General features: G+C 39.1%; 1 protein-coding gene across 1 annotated transcript in view; it reads left to right on the forward strand.

Moving 5' to 3' along the window:
* The first annotated feature begins 1,284 nt into the window (after positions 1 to 1,284).
* LOC126108483 (uncharacterized) overlaps positions 1,285 to 21,189 on the forward strand; it is a 118,780-nt gene continuing 98,875 nt past the window's right edge. The window contains exons 1-2 of the mRNA XM_049913739.1: positions 1,285 to 1,322; positions 4,318 to 4,379. Of these exons, the coding sequence (XP_049769696.1) occupies positions 1,286 to 1,322; positions 4,318 to 4,379 (99 nt within the window). The 5' untranslated portion in view covers position 1,285. The remainder of the gene's footprint in view (positions 1,323 to 4,317; positions 4,380 to 21,189) is intronic.

The following is a 21,189-nucleotide window of genomic DNA, read 5'->3' on the forward strand; positions in this document are numbered from 1 at the left end:
AAGTTTAGTTGAAAAATCTAGGAAACCATTTAGGAATGTTTTGAAATTTTTTTCACTTGACACACTATTATCTAGAAGCCTGTTTATAGTTTTTTAGGAAATATATTTACATTCTCTTTCCTTTCAAAACATGTTTTCACACGGTTTGGTTTTCCTATTTTTGGAAACTGATAATATGTGTTTCAGAGTGGCTATTTCTTCTAGTACTTTAAGTGAAATTTAAATTAAAAGCATGTTTCTGAATTAAGTGACTAAGATTTACAATGTCATTATTATTATTTAATGCATTTATATTAAAGTTGGCTGCAATTACTATTTTTTTTTCTTTCTGGTTTTCGAAAGTCTTTCTAATAGACATTGAAATTTAGATAAAAAGAATTTTGCTACAGCATTTCCAGGGATTCTGTAAAGAGATACAGTATTTAAATCAATTCGTTCCACAGCACAACTTTCAAAATTACCTTCCTCATTCAAACAATTGAACTCACTGTCTTTAAAATTTATTGAGTCATTTAGAAGCATGCAGCAGCCCCCATGAGACCTTTTACCTCCACAAAAACTACTGACAAGTGTAAAATGTTCAATGTTTGTTTAAACATAAAATTTTTAAATTTGAACATTCTGAAATTAAAACTTGGAAGTTCATCAGTTTTAGAATAACTTGGGTTACAACAAATCTGAGGCTATGCCATTTATATTTGAATGCATTAGAAAATGTTTATCACTGTTTTGAATGCTTTTAAGTAAATCATATGTTCGAATATATCTACATTTTTTATTTGCAGTTGATTCTTTTGTTTTTAACATCCATTCGACACACTGTCAGTTTCCCTGATAATTGATGATTTTGCAAATGTCGAAAAACATTTTACTCAGTCACTGAGAATAGCCTATTTAGATGTACACAATCTACACCCAGACATTTGTTACTTACAAATTTCTTTGGGTTTATAAATACCACGCCAAGCTTATCACACTGGTCCCATCTACGTAAGAGACAGAGTGTCAATAATAATGGGACAGGAATAATGTGTAATCCACACATTGAGAAGTTAACGGTACAAATTCAAAATGAAGTCACACTTTCTGTCTGTGATGTTTTGTAGTTAATGAAAGTTGGACAGTGAAAGAAGTAAATGGAATAGTGAACATATTCTGTTGTGCTTTCACTGAACTAAATATGGTTTTGGAAACTAAGCTTCCGGTGCATCTGAAATGAAAAGTTTGCATTGGTTGGTCACATTCTGCAGATCTTGTCGAGAAAGAGAATCTTCAGGACAGAAACATGTCGAGGCATACCGGTAAATTTTACCAAAATGGAGGTGAGTCAAAGAAACTTAATGTGTATACTTTGCTAACAATAAACTATCCCTATACTAAACACTGTTCATATTAATACCACCTGACTTTAATCCAAGGCACTGGAACGAAAGCTGCTATTTTGGAAGAAGCTGCTACTTCCCAATTTTTAATATGTAGCTTTGGCTTTCGGCAGCTTACTATTCATTTTATAACAAAGCATTTTTCAAAGAAAAAATATTTACATAAATAAATACAGCTTTATCACAAACACAAATATTTACTATATGGCTAACATATCACTAAATCTAGATATTCAGATAGTTGAAAGAGTAGTTAATGAGGTATGTTTTTAATTTTCTTTTGAATTGGCAGGGATTTCCAATTTCTTGCTTTATGTTAGATTGGAATTTGTTGAATATCTTCCATCAGAGTACACAACCAGGCAAAGTCTAGATGAAAATTGTTGTCGTGTCTTTATTGTGACTGTGTAAGAAACATTTCAGCTAAATCTGATTTTTATTGTCAGCAACAACAACCATTTGGGAGTAAACATATTGGGAATTGAGTGTCAAGCCTTGTGTAAGATGTACAGTTATCTAATTTATTCAGTAGTTATACTACTTGCTGTTGTACAAACATTTTGCTTAATTACTGTAGATGCACTCCCCCAGTGTATATAGTAAGTCCACAAGACAACAGGTAGTCCGCCACTCGTGGTCTCGCGGTAGCGTTCTCGCTTCCCGAGCACGGGGTCCCGGGTTCGATTCCCGGCGGGGTCAGGGATTTTCACCTGCCTCGAGATGACTGGGTGTTTGTGTTGTCCTCATCATTTCATCATCGTCCAGGAAAGTGGCGAAATTGGACTGAGCAAAAGATTGGGTAATTGTACGGGCGCTGATAACCACGCAGTTGAGTGCCCCACAAACCAAACATCATCATCATCAAGACAACAGGTAGTGACAGTGGGAAAATGAGAAAACACTCTTGTCTTCAGAACAACACAGTGAGAGATGAGAGATGCTTCTAATGATGAAACGCTTTGAACTGAGCTGCTTAATTAGTTTATCTGTGTTCTTTTTTCTTTTCTGTAATATTTAGCCTGCCTAGTATGGGGTCCACTTTTTCAGGGTTTGGCAAATTTTACTTTGACAAATTTTATTTCCATGTGCTTTATCTTGTAGACAAGAAAAAAATCATTCTTATTTAGATGTACCAAACATATTTTGCCTATTCATGCTGGGCGTCCTCAATGGTATTCATTTTTATGTCCTTGTCACATATCCATACATTCTTTTGCATGTGCTAGGTGCACATAGTAGAGATTTCTTCCTTTTTTTTAGGCTGCATTTAAACACTGCACTGCCCATAATATATACTTTGGCACACTGAAAGTGCTCTTACTTATTTAGTACACACAAATAAAACATTCAGTTGCAAAAGACTGATTTTTCATATGTATACAGGGTGTTACAAAAAGGTACGGCCAGACTTTCAGGAAACATTCCTCACACACAAATAAAGAAAAGATGTTATGTGGACTTGTGTCCGGAAATGCTTAATTTCCATGTTAGAGCTCATTTTAGTTTGTTCTCCCACCTACGCTCAATGGAGCACGTTATCATGATTTCATACGGGATACTCTACCTGTGCTGCTAGAACATGTGCCTTTACAAGTATGACACAACACGTGGTTCGTGCACGATGGAGCTCCTGCACATTTCAGTTGAAGTGTTCGTACGCTTCTCAACAACAGATTCGGTGACCGACGGATTGGTAGAGGCGGACCAATTCCGTGGCCTCCACGCTCTCCTGACCTCAACCCTCTTGACTTCCATTTATGGGGGCATTTGGAAGCTCTTGTCTACGCAACCCCGGTACCAAATGTAGAGACTCTTCGTGCTCGTATTGTGGACGGCTGTGATACAATACGCCATTCTTGAGGGCTGCATCAGCGCATCAGGGATTCCGTGCGACGCAGGGTGGATGCACGTATCCTCGCTAACGGAGGACATTTTGAACATTTCCTGTAACAAAGTGTTTGAAGTCACGCTGGTACATTCTGTTGCTGTGTGTTTCCATTCCATGATTAATGTGATTTGAAGAGAAGTAATAAAATGAGCTGTAACATGGAAAGTAAGCATTTCCGGACACATGTCCACATAACATATTTTCTTTCTTTGTGTGTGAGGAATGTTTCCTGAAAGTTTGGCCGTACCTTTTTGTAACAACCTGTATAATGAAGCATAACTGAAGTAGCAACTGAGAAAAAATGGCTGCAGATATTAAGAATATTTTATCTCTGTAGGGGTAAGGGAGACAACTCACTGAAGAACAACAGCATTGAGTCATTGACAGACAAACCGAAAATGAAGGAAAACATGCTAGCTTTTGGAATAAATCCTTTTGTTCAGCTGTATTGCACCACCACTCCCCCTCCTCCCGTTCTGTCCCCACCCCCCACCCCTCCCTCCCCCAGTTGCAAGGCTTTGTGAGAGCCACAGTATGCACCAACAGCCTAATTTTTCTTGCTTAGCTCTGACAGCTCTTCACTTTTGAGGCCTCGTATTGATTTCTCTGTGGAAAGCTGTTTATGATAGCCATAGTGAGAGGCAGTTAAATAAATCAGTATTCATCATAGGCCAGTTCTGGAATTGTTAATCTCTGCATTGCACATTCATATCTTGAAACTGGTGGAATAAGATTGTTGTTTTATTTCAAGGTGAGACCAGGATCATTGAAGTTATTTTAGTCATGATTTTCATTTTTTGTAGTTCTTAATTTACTTTTTACAATATTCTAAGTAAGTATAAGTATGTTTTTACTGCATACACTGATAGTGCTAAATGAGGCAACTCGCTCGGTTATTGAACTGTTTATTTGTGGGGGAGAGGTAGGGAGAGGTGCATGCATACACAAGTGCAGGAGAATTGTATGTCCTACCTGGCACTGATTCAGTTTCTAGAATTGTAATTAAAATTACTGACCTTTGTCTCTAATATGTCCCTTTCCTTACAGGCACTAATATGGATGACAAACTGCTTCCGAGAGAAGTGCCAGAGCCGACAAGGTTTCCAAGTGTAAGTAAGTCGTAATATTTTTTTAATTATTAATTTTTTATATGTCTTTATGGAGATAATTAGTTTGGATCATTATTGTCCCATACTTACCAGTGGAGTAGCGTTTAAAACTGTTACACACAGGCTGCGGTTTCGAATGTCAACATTGAGTGTTCCAAGTTCAGCTTGCTGCTGAAAACTCAGAAACAATGTAACTTGTGCGTATGGCATGTGTTCCTCAATGTGGTATATGCGATTGCAGTGTGCTCCAGTGGCTGTTGTTGGCTGCATCTCGCTCGCACATCATATTGATTATTAAAGGGATGAGCATAGATTTGCTATGTTAGCTCTGTTAAAATGGACAGTTACTCCCTTGTCCGTAGGCTACTCTTGTTTTGTCTGTAGTATACATAAATAAAAACTTTAATATCCATGAAAATGTTGTAAGGCAAAAAGGAATGTACCATGTTCAGTCAGTAAGAACAGTGGCGTACAAAAGTTCCATTACAAGTAGTGTGATACAAATTTGCAATAATTCTCCATGTAAGATAAAAATGATTTTGTTATTCTTACTATTTAGTAAAATCCTAAGGCCGTTCGTACTTGATCACTGTTTCTTCAGCAAGAATCACTACAATATGTGGAATACACTTAAAACAAGAACGTGTAAGTAGTGCATGCTGTTTTGTAGCTGAAACCAATCAAGCAAACAAACTGACTTCCCAGAAAGTGCATGACATGGGATATTGGAGAACATACTTTTATTAATTTAACAAGAAAGTATCAGAACCTGCTAAGAAACGCCACTGTCAGTAAAAAAAAATTGGCTCCAGGGAGGCGCAGACCAGTGACACATTGACATACACCTTAGAATTCTGTGACGCTACCCATTGTGCTATACCAGCCATGAGTGTTATATGATCTTAATTTGCATCTTAGCATCTCCTGAAAGTGTTAAACATGGGTGTGTTATTAACTGACAATTATAACAAATTGTACCAAGAACACTGTGTTTCTAATGGATTTTCAGTGTGTCATTGCCTTGGCATACTTTAATAATATTCAAGCTACAATAATTTTTTAACCACCAATGTGATGTTTCCAGTCATTTTATCATAACTAATCATACAGTTAACAACAGGTGTTTGGGACAGGACAATATTGCAGGGTAGCAACATCAAGGTGTGGATAATCATGTGACATTGTTGTAGAGTCTGACTGTTAAGTTACAGAGGCGACAAGAGCGATGGATGCCAACACTGGGTGGAGTAGGTGGGAGACGAAAGGGAGGGTATCCAATTTCAGGGCTCAATCCGAGAGTGTGTGGTATGTTCAGTGGAGGCATATATATCAGATCCTAGCTGATGAGGGTGCTTCTGACAGGAGGGCATTAGTTTGTGAATAATGCCTGTAGGGGTAGTTGTGGGACAGCTTGCCAGTCTGTTGGGGGGGGGGGGGGGGGCATTTGATGTGGATATGGTGATAACTTTTAAAGTGTAGGTGTTGCTACTTGTCATTTGGTTTTGGGGGACAAGGTTTGAATGAGGGCTTCAGTGCAACGGGGGTTTGACGATCTTAGATTCTCACACAAGGTATTTGCCATTGTTTGTAACGTTTGTTCATAAATGTATCGATCTACTTCATCGCAGAGTGTGTGTTCCAGCTACCTCTTGTTTAGCTGAGGTAAGAATTCCACAATAATCACTTCCTGCTGACTATGAGTGTGATTTTTGTTGCTGGGCACGAGTGCTTGGCATGGTGCAGTTAGTCCGAGCATAGCAGTTGGATTGAGATGATGCTCTTGTCAGCATGGGTCGCACGTGCTTGCTAACTGTGTTCATGTGTGACATGCCCTTTCGTAAGAAAGAATTCACTGTAATTATTCACACTGCATTATTTATGTGATAGTGAGTGGGAATAAGTCGAGTTGAGTTCAGACAATGTGCTTACTGACATTGCTCGGATGTATTTTCTGATTTTCTTTTGTTATTCGTGCCGCATTTTGTTGCTTTGAGAATTGTAAAATGATCAGTGTTGTACGGTGACATGCACAATAGCACTAAAACCAAGTATCTTAAAAAATGTTTGAAATTATTAATAATTGTGGCAATAAACCATGCTATTGATGATTTGCTAACAATCACTGTTTTTAATCGAACTCATCTTAATTGACTAACTCAAACCGTCAGAAATTGAAATAAACATTTTGTAACTTCTTTGAGTGGAGAGAGGCAGCATTATCGTAATGTCACACACCCTCGTCGAGGAAGGTGGCTTTGAATCTGAAAAAGGACAGGGTTACTTATGTTGGGAAATGAATTTTCCTTTAAATGATTTTTCATCCTCACAGAACTTAGAATTATGTAAAAAATAGTCTACTCCGTCCAAAAATTGTGCAATGTGGACAACACGGTCTTGTATAGTATGTATTCACAGAATGAGCAATACAAACCTCAGAACTTTATCTATAAACCTCACCGTGAAACTCAGCACCACTGTTGCAGCACCCACTACTGGAGTTTGTTGAGCATATGTGTAATCTAAAAATGCACTTCTTTGCATCTTCTCTGTTTACTATCAATTTTAGGTGTAAGGATCACAGACAGATGAGCAGTATTCGGGTATTGGTGGAAGGAAGGTTTTGTAAGGCACTTCACTTCTGGGTGGCCCATACATCCTGAGGATTCATCCAGTGAATCTCATTCTGACATCTGCCTTACCTGCAGTTAGTTTTGTGTGGTCATTTCACTTGAAATTCCTCCATCCGCATTCTCTTAGGTATTTAATGGGTGTAATTGCTCTGTAATCATGCAGTCATACAATAATGGATCTATCTGTCTGTTTAGATACAGTACATTACTTTATTTTTTGTTGAGGGTCAAACAGATGTACATCATCATCATGTTTTCAGCTAATAGACCTAGTTGTCTGTTATGACATCCTTGCATCTCGTGTAGCAGACGTGGCAGGGAAACAGGCAGTTTTGAAACCTCTGCTAGTGATACAAATTTATTCACAAAGATATAAAATAAATACAGCATGGATTCACAATGCTTGCAATTTAAAATGCCTATCACTTGAAAATGATATCACTCATGTGGCCACCATTTTCCTTCACAAACATTTCAAGTTGAGGAAGAACCAGTTACTTAATTTACCGTACAGACTAATGAACCTGGCAAAAGAAGATTGGGCATCAAGTTAATGAGAAGTCTGTCCAAAAACTTACAAGCAGAGGTGTGTGACAGCAGAGTCTCTGGTGGACAGTATTAAAGATAACCTAATAGATTAAATCTGTAAATAATGTTCTGTGTAGTCACTAAACAACTGTATTGAGGATTTTTCGGTAGAGAGGATGGAGCACATGGTTGTGGATATAGATTTGTCCACAGATATAGATGTAACTTGAGGTATGCCCCATCAAAATGTTTAAGCATCCTTACTGTCCATGTTGTGTATAAATGACCTTGCAGACAAAATTAATAACCTCACACTTGTTGCAGGCAATGTAGTTATCTATCTGAAAAATAGGCGCAGACATATTCAGTCATATCTTGATAAGGTTTCAAATTGGAGCTAAGATTTGCATCTTGCTTTAAATGTTCAGAAATGTAAAACTGTGCAGTTCATAACTTGCAAAAACATAGTATACTGCAACTAAAATACCAGCAAGTCACGATTTCAGTCAGTAAACTTGTTCGAATACCTAGATGTAACAGTTTGTAGGCATATCAAATGGAACTCCACTTAAAATGGCGCAGTGATCAGCTTAAAAAGACTGCTGATGGACAAAGGTTCTGGATATTGTGTAACTGGTTGTGGACCCAGAGAACAATAAGGATCCTGAAATATGGGTAACCAGTAGACCAGCCAATCTCGTGCTATGTGGAGGGGTCAACCCGTCGTGAGTACCACCTTCCGGTTTCTTCACCCAGTGCAGTCTCCAAGGTCGCCTCTCAGCACCTGTCGTCCTGCACTGGCCCATCTCATCTGTTCCGATTTGTGTACAGGTTGATTGGAGAAAGTGTCTCATATTTTTACAGGTGGCACTGCTAGTCAAAACAGCAAAAATTTTGCCATCAACATGACTGCAACACACACAGATCATATGAAACCCATGTCACACTTCTGTTACATGACATTCTGAAAGCTTTGGATCAAGGCAGGCAGGTAATGCAGTATCTCTTAATTTCTGAAAAGCATTTGACTCAGTACCACATCTACTTTTATTGTCAAAAGTACGATTATGTAGGATATCAAGTGAAATTTGTGACTGGATTGAAGACTTGGTACATAGGATGCAGGTTATTATCTTGGTTGTAGAGTCATTGTCAGATGTAGAAATAACTTTGGGTGTGCTCCAGGTTGGTGTGTGGGGACCGTTGCTGTTCATGTTGCATATTTGCAGTTCTCTATAATGGAGTGCTACATGAAAGACACTGAATAAACATCAGTCAGATTTTGATAAGATGTCAAAGTACTGCAAAGGTTGGCAACTTGCTTTAAAGATGATGGCTTTGAAGATGGCATAGTGGAATGCTGAAACTGGTTGTTGTCAAAATAAAAAAAATCATCATCTTAGTTACACAGCTGTTGGAGTATTTCATTGATATTGACAATTGCTTAACCAGCTGATGTCCCCTGTCCATGAGGGACCAATAGAGACTTGCTTTAAATGTTCAAAAATGTAAAGTTATACACTTCGTATAGTGAAAAAAATGTAATATCCTACGACTATTATGTCAGTGAGTCACTACTGGAATCGGCCAACTCATACAAATACGTGGGTGTGACACTCTGTAGGGATATAAAATGAAATAATCACATAGGATCAGTCATGGGTGAAACAGGAAGTAGATTTCGGTTTATTGGTAGAATACTGGGGAAGTGCAGTCAGTCTACAAAGGAGACTGCTTACAAATCACTCGTACAACCAGTTCTGGAATATTGCTGATGTGTGTGAAACCCTTACCAATAGGACTAAATGGGGATGTTGAATATATACGCAGAAGGGCAACACGAATGGTCACAGGTTTGTTTGATATGGGGATAGAGTCACAGAGCTACTGAAGGAACTGAACTGGCAGACCCTTGAAGATAGACGTAAAATACCCAAGAAAGTCTACTAACAAAGTTTCAAGAACTGGTTTTAAACAATGATCTTAGCAATGTGCTACAACCCCGTATGTATTGCTCACACAGGGCTTGTGAAGATAAGATTAGAACAATTACAGTCTGCACAGAGACATTCAAATTATAATTATTCCTGTGCTTCATATGTAAGTGGAACAGAAAGAAACCCTGATTACTGTTATTATGGAACATACCCTCTGCCATGCACTTCACAGTGGTTTGCAGAGTATAGTTGTATATGTAGATTAATCGAGTTACACCCCAGGCTGTCGTACGACAGGCACCTGTACTTCCAACATTCCTTGTGGTTTCCATTTGTTCTCACACACCCTTCAGCTCTCCTCCTCACAGAGTCACAAATTTGTGTAGACACATGCTCAGATTTGGTGTTACACATGTGCACATTGTTGATGGCTGCAGAATACACCAATATCTTTAACACTTTGAAGAAGAGCAACGTAGCTTGTACATCGCATAGATTTTGCTTGAAAAAGACGAGCAACATAGGATCTCTGCTGGCTGTTTCTCAGCTCTGTTAATATATTCCAAAATTTGTGTTGCATCTGTCGGGTGTATAAAGGTGCCCTATGATGCGTGTACTATAATGAAAAAACATAAATGGCAGCACCTGTCACTTGTATCGGCTGGTGAGGAATCCAGACATTGTGTATCACTTGCTTTGCAGCTTTTACGTTCATCCTGTTGCAACGCGCCGTGTCTCATGATATTACATGTATTGAAAAATGCATCAATTGTAGTCTGCTAAAAGCTTTGTATTTATTTTCAAAATGATCTTATAGTACACTACTGGAAAACGGAAAAGGGCTAGCTAACAGTCCAGTTGTCCAAAAGCTGGTAGCAACATTAGGAATAACAGAAAATCTGTATTTTGCATTGTAATAAAAACAATGCAGTGACCAGCTAATGGGCTGCTACCCTTTTGAGATGAAGTAAATAAAGTGGTGGAATAAAGCTTTTTTCACATTTTCATGATAACAATTGTAACTTCATTTGCCTATTAGTACACATCATCTTGAATTCATTACTAAATTGAAGTGGCTTTGATACACAAAGGAGGCTTTCCCACAAGGTAGTTCACTTGTAAACAGACTCAATGGAAGATATTTTCCTATACTGAAGCTGGTTACAGAAATGTCACAGAGGCCCCAGAGAAGATGTTACGTTTGTGCAGAATGAATCGAGGCATGATCTGGAAAAGTGACAAGAAAATGTACCAGGTTCTATTGAGAAGTACGTGAGGTAGGACTTTGCTTTCCAAAATCCTTCAAAAGTTTTCATGCTAAGCAGTTTTCAAAAAAAACTATATTTTCAAAAAGATTTATTTTTAGTACCACCAGTTTCTAATTCTGTCTGCAATAAGGAAAGAAAAGATGAAAAAAAAATTTTGTTTTATTAAAACAACACTTTATTTTTATTTCAGTATAAAAAATGGTCACTGTGTAGGTCTTATGTTTCTTTGCAGTATCTCAGAGAAAAGATCTTCTTTCAAATGCAATAACCTGACATAATTTTTTCGCAGTAGAATCTACTAAACAAAATTCTAAAAAGGCTTTGAAAAAGCACAGTACGAGTTTGTTGAATGACGCCAAAGGTGCCCAGTCCTCAAAATTTTAAATGTCCGCACAGCTGGAAATTCAAAGGATTGAAGGCAGTTGAACTTCTACCAATCTGTTGCTTACCAAATGTCGACGATAGGTACTTTTGCACGTGGCATAGAATGTGCAGCGGTGCCCTGTAGTGCTTAAATCCTGTCCGTTGTCTTTTGGTGAGAATGCTGTGGGTAATTTATTATTGCAGTTTGGCGATAAAGGGCAGCTGTTAATATGTCTGGCAAAGTATGATAAATGAATCGTACAACAATGCCGAAGGTGTGAGTTTGACGTTAAACAAACTGTACTACTCAGTGTGCATGGGGACAGATGTGATACTGCTAGTTACATAAACCCAGCCACCACGGCAAGGTCATATCATATTGGATGGTAAAAATCGGTTTTTAATTTTCCTGAGGCCAAAAACCTCATAAAAAGCATCACTCAGATCAGTTTTTAAGCGTCCTGAGGCTAAAACTGCAATCAAAATCAAATCGGATTATTAATTTCCATGTGACTTTAACAAAACATGTGCAATATGTTGTCCACTGTTTTCTGTAACAAGTTGAAATCGAAAAACGGCATGTTCCGTAACTGATCGAAGTGTTTCCAGGGTCACGTTCAGAATGTGTTGCGCAATGCGTGCCTTCAATGCAACTAAGTCTTCAATCAGAACATTGAACACAACATCTTTCAGATAGCTCCACAGCCAGAAGTCACACGGATTAAGATCAGGTGATTGGGATGGCCAGGCTGTAGGGAAATGATGGCTGATAATTCTAGCATTTCTGAAATGGCGCTTGAGCAGCAGCTTAACTGGATTTGCAATGTGCGGAGGTGAACCATCTTGCTTAAAATGATCCCATCCACACATCCATGCTGTTGGAGAGCTGGAATGACGTGGTTGTGCGAAAGACACTCGTAGCATTTACCAGTGACGGTACACGGTACAGGTAACAGGACCGGAAACACATCTCTTCGAAATAATGTGGCCCTATGATAAATGATGCCGTAAACCCGCACCACACAGTGACCTTTTCAGGATGAAGTGGTACTGGTTGATTTGCCTATGGATTTTCTGTTGCCCATATTCGACAGTTCTGTGTATTGACATATCCTGTTAGATGAAAGGGGGCTTCGTCTGCCCACAAAATCTTTCACGGCCAATCATTGTCTACTTCCGTGCGAGCAAGAAATTCTAAAGCAGAGGTCTGTCTTGCTGACAGGTCAGTAGGAAGCGACTTGTGCACATGGGTAATTTTTAATGGATAGCAAAGAAGGATGTTTTGTAGGATTTTACGCACCATGCTCACAGGTATGTCCAATGTTCAGGCAATTCTCTGTGCACTACACGTTTGCACATCACTACTTGTCTCCTCCTGCATTGCTGTGGCCACTGCTTCCACTGACGTCAGATTAATTCGTTTTCTCCATCTACCAGGTTTCACACCAAAAGAACCTGTCTTTTTGAATTTCCGAATAATTTTCTCCAGACCCATGGTAGTCATCAGACCAACACCTTTCTTCAAATCCTTCAGTGTCTGGAACTTCTGCAGAACAAGGTGTGCACAGTCATCATTTGTGTAATACAGCTTTACAAGCAGAGCAAAATCCTGCATTGAGACAGTCATGGCGAACATTGCAGGCGCGAAAGGAGGAAAAGCCATGTACCTGGTGTGTTTATACCAACTTCAGTGGGTCGTGCGCATGACAGGTGTTTTCATTTACATATTCTGATACATACAGTGCCATCTACTGATCAATTTTCACATTATTTATTTTTTCTGCCATACATTTTCCCCCCTTCTCCAATAATATTGTGTTGCAATTTGACATCATTCTGACCAACGGTGTTATGTGTGCAGTGTTTTGAAAGTTTAACTTTAATTACAATCACCCTGTATTATACTTCTCTATGTGAGTGGTACCTTATCTGTAAATAAAATGAGTGTTGAAGTGTAGCTCTTCTAATGTAGCATGAGGGTATTGTAGCCCGAGAACTCGTGCACGCTGCAAGTGGAACGGAAAGAGTGATTGCTCATGCAAGTCTGACCCCACAAGACCACTGTTAGAGTTCCCTGCAACATTTGTTTCGAGATGTAAAATGCTCTTCCAATAACTTACACCGATAATGACATATCCACTATGTGGGTGTTCGTCATTTTTGAGTGAAGTTGAAAGGCGTACCCACTTTGATGAGTTTAGAATTTTGCTACTTAGCTTATTCTTTTACTACTCTCATTCACTTTTCTCCAGGATATCAATTTTTCAATGAGTTTCATCAGTACAAAGAAATTGTACTACTTCATCAGGGAGACTCTATGTACAAGTTATAAAGATCGTTTCACTTTAACTCGTGTGTCTTTTGAAACAACTCTTTAACAGTGAAGTATAACATGTCTCTTCATTACAATTCAGTTTCCAAGACTTTCTGCCTTTGTTTTACAACAATTAAAATATAATGTCTTCTCACACGCTAAGACACAACTTATCTTAAGACAACTAAAATGTCACTGTTCTGTCTCTTCCCACATTGCATGAGCAGGCCAGACAGAGATACCGTAATAATGTACATGTAGACTGAAGAGTGTAGTCATTTGCAAAGATATTCAACAAAGGTGTTTAAATTGTTCGTACATAAATTGACACGTAAACATTACAAAAGGTAGCATCAACATGTATGCGGTTGACTTTACTAAAATGGGCATATTTGTATCTTTGTTAATGTAACTGCACAGATGTTAAATTTGTGTCTAGTGAAATGGTAGTTCACAAGCCATAAAGATTATAAAAATCAAAGTTTCTATTTTCTTTTTCTAAATTTTTTTATTTTTTTCACACACAAAGTTACTGGTACGCACCAGTATCAGAGATTTCATACTACATATTAGGCTCGATTACAAGACAGGTTTCAATCTTCTGTTCGTCACAGTATCCCCTCCTGCGTATCTGGTGTATGAACTGTGTGATGTCTGTCACAATCCTTAGTCCTCGTGGTATATGGTTCCATGTTTGGGAGTTGCTGAAATAACTTGTAGAAAACTTTTTTCAGCAAGAATGTGATGCTGAGGATCTTGTGCTGCTACAGTTTAGCTGACGGTGTATTCACCAGGCGGGTGTTACGTAAATTGAACAAGATCCTTAGCATCACATTGTGGGTGAAAAAAAGTTTTCTGCAAGTTATTTCGGCAACTCCCAGACATGGAACAGTATGCCACGAGGACTAAGGATCATGACAGACGTCACACAGATATGCGGGAGGGGATACTGTGACAAATAGAAGACTGAAACCTGTCATGTAATTGAGCCTAATACGTAGTATGAAATCTCTGATACTGGTGTGTATCAGTAACTTTGTGTGTGTGTGTGGGGGGGGGGGGGGAGAATTAAAAATTAAAAAAAAAATACAAACTTTGTAAAAAAATCTTGTGAACTACTGTTGCACTGGACACAAATTTAACATCTGTGCAGTTACATTGACAAAGATACAAATATGCCCATTTTAGTAAAGTCAACCGCATACATGTTGATGCTACCTTTTGTAATGTTTACGTGTCAATTTATGTAAGAACAATTTAAACACCTTTGTTGAATATCTTTGCAAATGACTAAACTCTTCAGTCTACATGTACATTATTATGGTATCTCTGTCTGGCCTGCTTGCGTGATGTGGAAAGAGAGAGAGCAGCCACATTTTAGTTGTCTTAAGGAGAAGTTGTGTCTTAGTGTAAGAAGACATTATATTTTAATTGTTGTAAAACAAAGGCAGAAAGTCTTGGAAACTGAATTGTAATGAGGAGACATGTTATACTTCACTGTTAGAGTTGTTTCAAAAGACACACGAGTTAAAGTGAAACGATCTTTATAACTTGTACATAGAGTCTCCCTGATGAAGTAGTACAATTTCTTTGTACTGATGAAACTAATTGTAAAACTGATACCTCAGAAAAAAGGGAATGAGATCAGTAAAAGAATAAGCTAAGTAGAAATATTTTTAATTCATCAAAAGATGACAAATATCCACATAGTGGATATGTGATTATCGATGTAAGTTATTGGAAGAGCATTTTACGTCTCAAAACAAATGTGCATGGACCTGAAGCTGCCAAAGGCATTGACAATGGTCTTCTGGGATCACACTTCCATGAGCAATCACTCTCTCCATATCACTTGCAGCGTGCACGAGCTCTCAGGCTAAAATGCCGTCATGCCACCTTAGAAGATCTACACTTCAAAGCTCGTATTTTATTTACAGATAAGGTACCATGGACCTTGCCGTTGGTGGGGAGGCTTGCGTGCCTCAGCGATTCAGATAGCCGTACCGTAAGAGCAACCTCAATGGAGAGGTATCTATTGAGAGGCCAGACAAACGTATGGTTCCTGAAGAGGGACAGCAGCCTTTTTAGTAGTTGCAGGGGCAACAGTCTTGGTGATTGACTGATCTGGCCTTGTAACACTAACCAAAACAGCCTTGCTGTGCTGTTACTGTGAACGGTTGAAAGCAAGGGGAAACTACAGCCGTAATTTTTCCCGAGGGCATGCAGCATTACTGTATGGTAAAATGATGATGGCGTCCTCTTGGGTAAAATATTCCGGAGGTAAAATAGTCCCCCATTCGGATCTCCGGGTGGGGACTACTCAAGAGGACTTCGTTATCATGAGGAAGAAAACTAGCGTTCTACGGATTGGAGCGTGGAATGTCAGATCCCTTAATCGGGCAGGTAGGTTAGAAAATTTAAAAAGGGAAATGGATAGGTTAAAGTTAGATATAGTGGGAATTAGTGAAGTTTGGTGGTGGGAGGAACAAGACTTTTGGTCAGGTGAATACAGGGCTATAAATACAAAATCAAATAGGGGTAATGCAGGAGTAGGTTTAATAATGAATAAAAAAAATAGGAATGCGGGTAAGCTACTACAAACAGCATAGTGAACGCATTATTGTGGCCAAGATAGACACGAAGCCCATGCCTACTACAGTAGTACAAGTTTATATGCCAACTAGCTCTGCAGATGATGAAGAAATTGATGAAATGTATGATGAGATAAAAGAAATTATTCAGGTAGTGAAGGGAGACAAAAGTTTAATAGTCATGGGTGACTGGAATTTGGTAGTAGGAAAAGGGAGAGAAGGAAACGTAGTAGGTGTCTATGGATGGGGGGTAAGAAATGAAAGAGGAAGCCGCCTGGTAGAATTTTGCACAGAGCACAACTTAATCATAGCTAACACTTGGTTCAAGATTCATGAAAGAAGGTTGTATACATGGAAGAAGCCTGGAGATACTGACAGGTTTCAGATAGATTATATAGTGGTAAGACAGAGATTTAGAAACCAGGTTTTAAATTGTAAGACATTTCCAGAGGCAGATGTGGACTCTGACCACAATCTATTAGTTATGAACTGTAGATTAAAACTGAAGAAACTGCAAAAAGGTGGGAATTTAAGGAGATGGGACCTGGATAAACTGACTAAACCAGAGGTTGTACAGAGTTTCAGGGAGAGCATAAGGGAAGAATTGACAGGAATGGTAAACCAGAGGTTGTACAGAGTTTCAGGGAGAGCATAAGGGAACAATTGACAGGAATGGGGGAAAGAAATACAGTAGTAGAAGAATGGGTAGCTACGAGGGATGAAGTAGTGAAGGCAGCAGAGGATCAAGTAGGTAAAAAGACGAGGGCAAGTAGAAATCCTTGGGTAACAGAAGAATTATTGAATTTAATTGATGAAAGGAGAAAATATAAAAATGCAGTAAATGAAGCAGGCAAAATGGAATACAAACGTCTCAAAAATGAGATCGACAGGAAGTGTAAAATGGCTAAGCAGGGATGGCTAGAGGACAAATGTAAGGATGTAGAGGCTGATCTCACTGGGGGTAAGATAGATGCTGCCTACAGGAAAATTAAAGAGACCTTTGGAGAAAAGAGAACCACTTGTATGAATATCAGGAGCTCCGATGGAAACCCAGTTCTAAACAAAGAAGGGAAAGCAGAAAGGTGGAAGGAGTATATAGAGGTCCTATACAAGGGCGATGTACTTGAGGACAATATTATGGAAATGGAAGAGGATGTAGATGAAGATGAAATGGGAGATACGATACTGCGTGAAAAGTTTGACAGAACACTGAAAGAACTGAGTCGAAACAAGGCCCCGGGAGTAGACAACATTCCATTGTAACTACTGACAGCCTTGGGAGAGCCACTCCTGACAAAACTCTACCATCTGTTGAGCAAGATGTATGAGACAGGCGAAATACCCTCAGACTTCAAGAAGAATATAATAATTCCAATCCGAAAGAAAGCAGGTGTTGACAGATGTGAAAATTATCGAACTATCAGTTTAATAAGTCACAGCTGCAAAATACTAACTCGAATTCTTTACAGATGAATGAAAAAACTGGTAGAAGCCGACCTCGGGGAAGATCAGTTTGGATTCCGTAGAAATGTTGGAACACGTGAGGCAATAATTACCCTATGACTTATCTTAGAAGAAAGATTAAGGAAAGGCATACCTACGTTTCTAACATTTGTAGACTTAGAGAAAGCTTTTGACAATGTTGACTGGAATACTCTCTTTCAAATTCTGAAGGTGGCAGGGGTAAAATACAGGGAGCAAAAGGCAATTTACAATTTGTACAGAAACCAGATGGCAGTTATGAGTCGAGGGACATGAAAGGGAAGCTGTGGTTGGGAAGGGAGTGAGACAGGGTTGTAGCCTCTCCCCGATGTTATTCAATCTGTATATTGACCAAGCAATAAAGGTAACAAAAGAAAAGTTCGGAGTAGGTATTAAAATCCACGGAGAAGAAATAAAAACTTTGAGGTTCGCCGTTGAAATTGTAATTCTGTCAAAGACAGCAAAGGACTTCCAAGAGCAGTTGAACGGAATGGACAGTGTCTTGAAAGAAGGATATAAGATGAACATCAACAGAAGCAAAACGAGGATAATGGAATGTAGTCGAATTAAGTCGGGTGATGCTGAGAGAATTAGATTAGGAAATGAGACACTTAAAGTAGTAAAGGAGTTTTGCTATTTGGGGAGCAAAATAACTGATGATGGTCGAAGTAGAGGGGATATAAAATGTGGACTGGCAATGGCAAGGAGAGCATTTCTGAAGAACAGAAATTTGTTAACATCGAGTATAGATTTAAGTGTCAGGAAGTCATTTCTGAAAGTATTTGTATGGAGAGTAGCCATGTGTGGAAGTGAAACATGGACGATAAATAGTTTAGACAAGAAGAGAATAGAAGCTTTCGAAATGTGGTGCTACAGAAGAATGCTGAAGATTAGATGGGTAGATCACATATCTAATGAGGAGATATTGAATAGGATTGGGGAAAGAGAAGTTTGTGGCACAACTTGACTAGAAGAAGGGATCGGTTGATAGGACATGTTTTGAGGCATCAAGGGAATACCAATTTAGTATTGGAGGGCACTGTGGAATGTAAAAATCATAGAGGGAGACCAAGAGATGAATACACTAAGCAGATTCAGAAGGATGTAGGCTGCAGTAGGTACTGGGAGATGAAGAAGCTTGCACAGGATAGAGTAGCATGGAGAGCTGCATCAAACCAGTCTCAGGACTGAAGACCACAACAACAACAAGGTACCATTCACATAGAGAAGTATAATACAGGGTGATTATAATTAAAGTTAAACTTTTGAAACACTAGAAATAAGACCACTGGTCAGAATGACGTCAGATCGCAGTGGAATATTATCGGAGAAGGGGGGAAGACATATGGAAGAAGAAAAAAAATATTGTGAAAATTGATAATAGATGGCGCTGTACGTGTCAGGATACGTAAATGAAAACACCTGTCATGCGCACGACCCGTTGAAGTTGGTATACACACACTGGGTACACAGCTTGTCCTCTTTTCATGGCTGCGATGTTCACAATGACTATCTCAATGCAGGATTGTGCTCTGCTTCTAAAGCTGTATTGTTTTCCATCATTGTGTGGAACAGTAGGGCTCCATATTACTATCTACGTTTTTCACTAACTGCAGCAACATTGGTCTTCTGCTCAGGCCTGCACAACTTGAAATGATGCATATGGAATGACTCTTGTTGGAGACAGTTGCAAGTGCCAAGTCTGACAAGAATATCATAGTCGGAGGGCCAGAAACAGAGCTGAACCCAGCCAACATAGCTTACACCACTGATTGCTGACTGCTCACCACGCAAGTAGTATGGCCTGTATCTCAGCGAGTATTAGTTCATAGGTATAAGGTTATAGGACACTACTTTTTTTCCAATTTGTAGTCATTATTGTCTTCTCTCTCTCTCTCTCTCTCTCTCTCTCTCTGTGTGTGTGTGTGTGTGTGTGTGTGTGTGTGTGTGTGTGTGTGTGTGTGTGTGTGTGTGTGTGTGTGTGTCCGTTCCCTCCCAGTTATTTTTGATGTGTTTTGTGACCTCACAGGTTTCCTCAGCCTTCCTGAATAGCAGTGTACTTCAGGGTGGCTCAGCTGAATTCTGTCCATTTTATACCCAATATTTTGACGACTGACCCACTTGTCTTCTTCAGGTGCTGCGAATTGTGCCGCCTTGTGTAATTGCTGCCTGAGCTCCAACCACACTATGAACTGTATTTGGTCTCATGCCGCTATTCGTACCCGATTGTGAGTCGACTCTTGATGCCCACTGTGTCTTTTGACTTTCCCGAGTTTTTCAAACTGTGCGCTGTTAGGTTAAGTTCACATTCTTGCAGCTTTTCGTAGAAATGATAGATGATAGCCAGCAAGATCTCACTGAATTGAGTGTCTAGCCCCAAACCTTGTTAAAATTAAGGTATCCATACCCATTTATTAGTTTGTCTGACGTCTTTGTTTCAGTAGTCTCCTTAATTACATTGCCTCAGAAGCTTGGTGTTTGCACCACGATACTCGTCTGGTGATGAGTGTATTTGAGACAGTGCTTGGCAACCATCGATTTGTACGGTTGTTTTAGTCTGGTGTATCCCTGACGTTCCTCGAACCTCTCATCAACTGTTCTAATAGCTTGCACCGTGTAAGACATTTGTGTGGAATGCAGTACACACTTGGCTCTCAGAGACCTAGAGCGTCTTTAACATTACAAAGAAGACTTTTTATCTTTGTTGACGATAGTGAAAGACACTAAAATCCATATTTCCGTAGGAGTCCCCAGTCACTCCAGATACTGGGCCAGTGCGAGGTAGATAAGTGATTCTTAGTTCTCTTATTCTGTGTGTCTCAACCTCTTTCTTTTGCAATCTTGATGTTGACTGCAAAGCCTGTTAAATGAGTCTGCATCCCTTAGGGAGACTGTTCGAGGGTGTGTAATACTTTCATAAGCCACTCCTTGTCTGCTAGTGTAAAGAACTTCATAGACCAGAGTCTTCAGCATCAATTTTGTCTGTGAGGAGTAGTGACGGCTTGAGGTGCAGAGATATAAAAAGTGTGTGCATGTTTCCTATGTACACTGTGACCCAAGGATTTTACCCAGTTTTGTCTTAACCAACAAATCAAGGAAAGGTAGCCAGCCTCTTTTTTCTAAGCTCTGTCATAAATTGTGTATAAGGATGGATAGAGTTAAGATATTCCAAACACTCATAAAGGTTTTCCTTTCCATGCGGTCACATGACAAACGTGTCATGCATGTATCAACAGACTCATTGGTTTGAACTTTGCAGATTCCAGTGCCTTTGCTTCAAAATGTTCCACGTATGGATTTGTGATTACAGGCATAAGGGCTAACTGCTGCAACACCAACAGTATGTTAATAATAATTTGTGGCATAAAGGAAAGGAGTTGGTGTCAGAATATGCCTAAAAAGTTATGTGAAACAATTGATTACTTCCAAGGATTTACAAAGTGGGACTATTGTGAAGAGGGATACTACTTTGACTGTCAAAATATTTTGCATAAAGTGGAAACTACGACGGGGCTGAGTTCCCAGAAGTACACCATTAATTCTATGAGTGTTACTAGCAGTTTAAGCTGTCTTGTCTTTTCTGTTCACTTGACCTACACTCCTTTTTCTGTTTAGATTTTAATGTGATTTTTCTGACAAGAATTGAGAAGAGGCGATGTTGTAACCTCGTTGTGACCTTGCTATCTATGACAGTCTT

The sequence above is a fragment of the Schistocerca cancellata genome, chromosome 11 (genome assembly GCF_023864275.1).
Source record: "Schistocerca cancellata isolate TAMUIC-IGC-003103 chromosome 11, iqSchCanc2.1, whole genome shotgun sequence".
NCBI classification, from domain to species: Eukaryota; Metazoa; Arthropoda; class Insecta; order Orthoptera; family Acrididae; genus Schistocerca; species Schistocerca cancellata.